Source organism: Schistosoma mansoni, chromosome 2, assembly GCF_000237925.1.
Source record: "Schistosoma mansoni strain Puerto Rico chromosome 2, complete genome".
Lineage (NCBI taxonomy): Eukaryota > Metazoa > Platyhelminthes > Trematoda > Strigeidida > Schistosomatidae > Schistosoma > Schistosoma mansoni.
The window spans coordinates 20,871,230-20,875,026 of record NC_031496.1 but is presented as its reverse complement, the minus strand read 5'-3'; the positions used below and the strand labels follow the sequence as shown (position 1 = coordinate 20,875,026).

Below are 3,797 nucleotides of genomic sequence, written 5' to 3'. Positions count from 1 at the left end.
TCTATCATAATTTATTGGCAAAATTAACTGATGTCTATCATGAAAACTTTAACAAATTGGGTTGGTAATGTTTTCCCATAGTTTCTGACTTGCCTGGCTTTAAGACGCTGCTTCTTAGAGTCTGAGAGAAATAAGTAGCTACTGAACTCAAAAACGTGGAAACCGAATTTAAGCTATAGTTTGGATCTACCATCAGGTAATCGATTCACACAAGAACAGAAATTCACACAAATAGGTCGCTGTTCTGAACTTCTTTAAATAAACTTACACTTAAATGATACCATAATCGTTTTGATTTTGTCCAACTGTAAGTATTATCTAATACAAGGATGTATACACCCGAGTTTTCAACACTAAAAGTTCCTTGAACAATTTTTTCATGTGATGATATACGTTTCATTGCGATCATTTCGATATAGGTATCTGGACTTGTACTTGAATCACTTGTAACTTTTCCATTATTTGTAATACAATTTTTCATAAATAGACCAACTGCAATGTCATGTGTTTCACATGAAAGCCACCATTTAATTTCATCACCTACACCAACCATTCCAATAGAAATATCTTTACGTGAAGCTGGACCAACTTCAACCATAGTCAAATCCCGACCGCAATCTGTAAAACGTTTCACTTCTTCAGATACTTCAGACTGTTTGGACACAGACGGCTTATCATCTGATAGCTTTTTACGAAACAGAGAAGCAGGGACGGGGCCAGCCCATGAAATTCTTGATGGACATTGAGGATCGCCATTAGGATCAGTTATTTTCCCACCATAACAGGCTGGTAATTTACTTGGGTCAATTACCTGGAGTAAAGTAGCCCGATAGTCCGATTTTAATACCTAAAAACGAAAAGTTAGCGTAAAATTAATAGTTGTTTCATGTATGAAATGATGAGCTCAGAAAAGATTGTAAGATAATGACGCCATAGATTATTCGATGAGTTTATTTTAGAAAATGTGACAAACTGTCTATTTTAGACATCAAAACTGTTAGACGAAAAGCCGTCAAAATAAACTGTAATTAACAAAAAAGTGGAAGACCAGTGACATGTTTTCTGAAACATGCACATTTTGGTGGTTCAAAGTAAAAATCTAAAGTTTGTCCCTTTAACTGTACCACACCTCGAAATCCCCTGGTACGGTTGAAAGAAGGAAGAGTCTACCATCCTTTTCGAAACGCTCTCATATGATAACGCATACACAGCCATTGGCAGGGAAGTCCTACTCACTGCCATCTGATGGTCGTGGTGTCGCTCACGGACTCGAGAGGACGAAAAGTAAATGTCTGGAGCATAAACCAAGTGGGTGGGTACCGAGGATACAGATAGGAGAGCTAGGAAACCCCTATTCCAAACGAATGGTACGCATGGGCTCCAGGATCCTAAGGGAATTAATGGCATGTGAAGCTATTTTTGGTCACCGGCTACCATGGGACCGCATCTCCTAACGTTGTTCCATTACCTTGTGGGTTAAGTCTCTCGGTCAGAGGCTTGTGGAGTGACCCCCTAAGAAAACCATCTGCTTCGGTTTGGGCAAATGGACAGTATCCCAGTCCTAACACAAATTTTGCGTGTGCGTATATATTTTAGTACCCATTTTTACTAATTTCCATGTGGTTAAATACATGAATAATTAACTGTGCCACAGATAAAGTCAAAATAGACAAAAAGTACACATACTCGGTTAAGAAAATGAGTGACGAGTGACAAAATATTCAGGGTTTATATTTTGGACTTATATTGACCGATATTATTTTAAAATGTTAAACATACCTTAACCCCGAAACTTTGCAGTGGCGTGTAAAGCTGGAATTGAATTTTTAGTCCCTAAAATTTCAAGGAATAGAGCAGACAAACTGACAACCTAATCGGAACACACGAAGAACATAACACTTACATCTTGAAACGGAAAAAATGGGTTGAGACTTGAGACAACACGACTGAAAACCAACCTTATCAGAATAGATACATTCATTGATTGCCACAATAAAAGCACTGAACATCCCATTATTCTAGTAAGCCGTTATTCATGGTATATATGTGCTATTTGCACTTTATCAATTATATTTATACTACTGATTTACATTTACCAGAAAACTAACTGAAAATTCTACAGAAAATCACTACTAATATATCATCACGGGAATTCAGATCATGTGATGCTATAATTTATGGTTGTATACACTGTTATTCTATGTTGGGCTTCTGATAGTACTGATATCTTTAAAACTTTATCTTCAAAAGCTGAACGTTTTGAATTTATTCCAATCACAATCTCCAGTGCGATCTTAAACAGCTTTTTAATTTAGATCTAATTTAATTAAGAAACATCAGCTGAAACGAGCTTACTGTATAAATAAGTGATGAGAATGACTTTGGGTCTTAGAATAAATGTAGCACTTACATGAATTTTCTCTTGTGTAAGTTTACTCAACAGAGGTTTAATGAAGTTGAATATAGTTCCAAATATTGGTGGAGCATTAATCACATAACAAATACGTAAAACCTCGGGATAATTTGCTTCCATTATTGTCATCATTTCCGAAAATACAGGGATCCAAGATGGATGCATATGTTTCAAACTTAAATGTTTCATGTCTAATATAAGTGTCAGCTGGTCAATACATCGATTATGTTCTTTTGATTTTTCATATAAAACTCTTTGTATGATATATTCCATAAAATAGATTCTACTTTGAATGAACTCTGCTTGTGTGGTGGCTTTCATGAAGCCACCTGGGTCGAATCGACCAACAGGAGCACAGTACAATGGACAGCCTTCTTTATCTTCGCCACAAAATCCTCCGGGAAAGTATTTTTGTATAACACCTGGGATTTCATAGCAATCAAGTAATGCATCGACCTATAAATAACGGCAAACTATAGAAAAGAACTGAATCTAACTATATATTATTAAATAAGTTTATTAAAAACAATTACCTCTGAGTATATTCTACTTCGTCTTCAGTGAACTTAAAGTAAGAGATCGATGTTTGTACAGTAATGGAACGATTCCTGATTTTGAATCACCTTAAGTCACATTAAAGACTACATCTACATGTTTTATATATATTAGCCACAACCTTTTGCCAGATATTACAGATGAACAAGAAGGATACATTATTTGTATAATGTGCTGCCTTCCCATATTTTTGTTCTCATCGACAGTATGAAGTAATTGATGGCGGTAGATAGCTCACAATAAATCCTCTCTGAATACTTAGTCGCACTGATTTCCAGCTGTTATTTATAGTACTTACAAAAAACAATGGTGCAGTGCGAGATTTTCTAGTGGGCGTTTTGTATTTAAGTATGATATTGTCTGCCAAAATATATTTACTTTTTCTGAGGTAATATCTCACATTTTTCGATTATCTAAACAACCAAAACGCATGATTGGATACAAGTGACTTGAAAAATTAATTATAACCAAGTGTCAATGTTAATTAGTAGTCAAGTACAGGTTCTTGTACTCGCGGTGTGAAAGTGATACTACTCAGTTGCTCAGACTTAGATAAATGAGGCGAAATTTGAACACCCAACTCAGCCGTCGGTTATACTCTTAAATCACTAAATTACAGCTGTTTTTATGATAATCACAGCGGAGCTTCGAATGAAGCGCAATTAGGAATAAAATAAAGGAAAGGGAGATCAACTTCTGTTGACCGGCAGATGACATCCATAATTTGATATGTGCTTAGACTGACATTTCGGGCTATTAAATTTGCGGCTTAAATAATAATAGTTAGATTTCGAATCCGATGGCACAAAGATGCATAGTAAACCATGAG

At 35.7% G+C, this 3,797-nt stretch overlaps 1 protein-coding gene across 1 annotated transcript; it reads right to left on the bottom strand.

Annotated features, from left to right (window-relative positions):
- Window positions 1-223: 223 nt before the first annotated feature.
- Window positions 224-2,734, bottom strand: Smp_159400 (phospholipid transport protein; the record flags this gene model as incomplete). The annotated part of the gene is made up of 2 exons (XM_018796050.1): window positions 224-847; window positions 2,411-2,734. 2 exons carry the CDS (start codon window positions 2,732-2,734, stop codon window positions 224-226), a joined length of 948 nt encoding a protein of 315 aa, XP_018650301.1.
- Window positions 2,735-3,797: the final 1,063 nt, after the last annotated feature.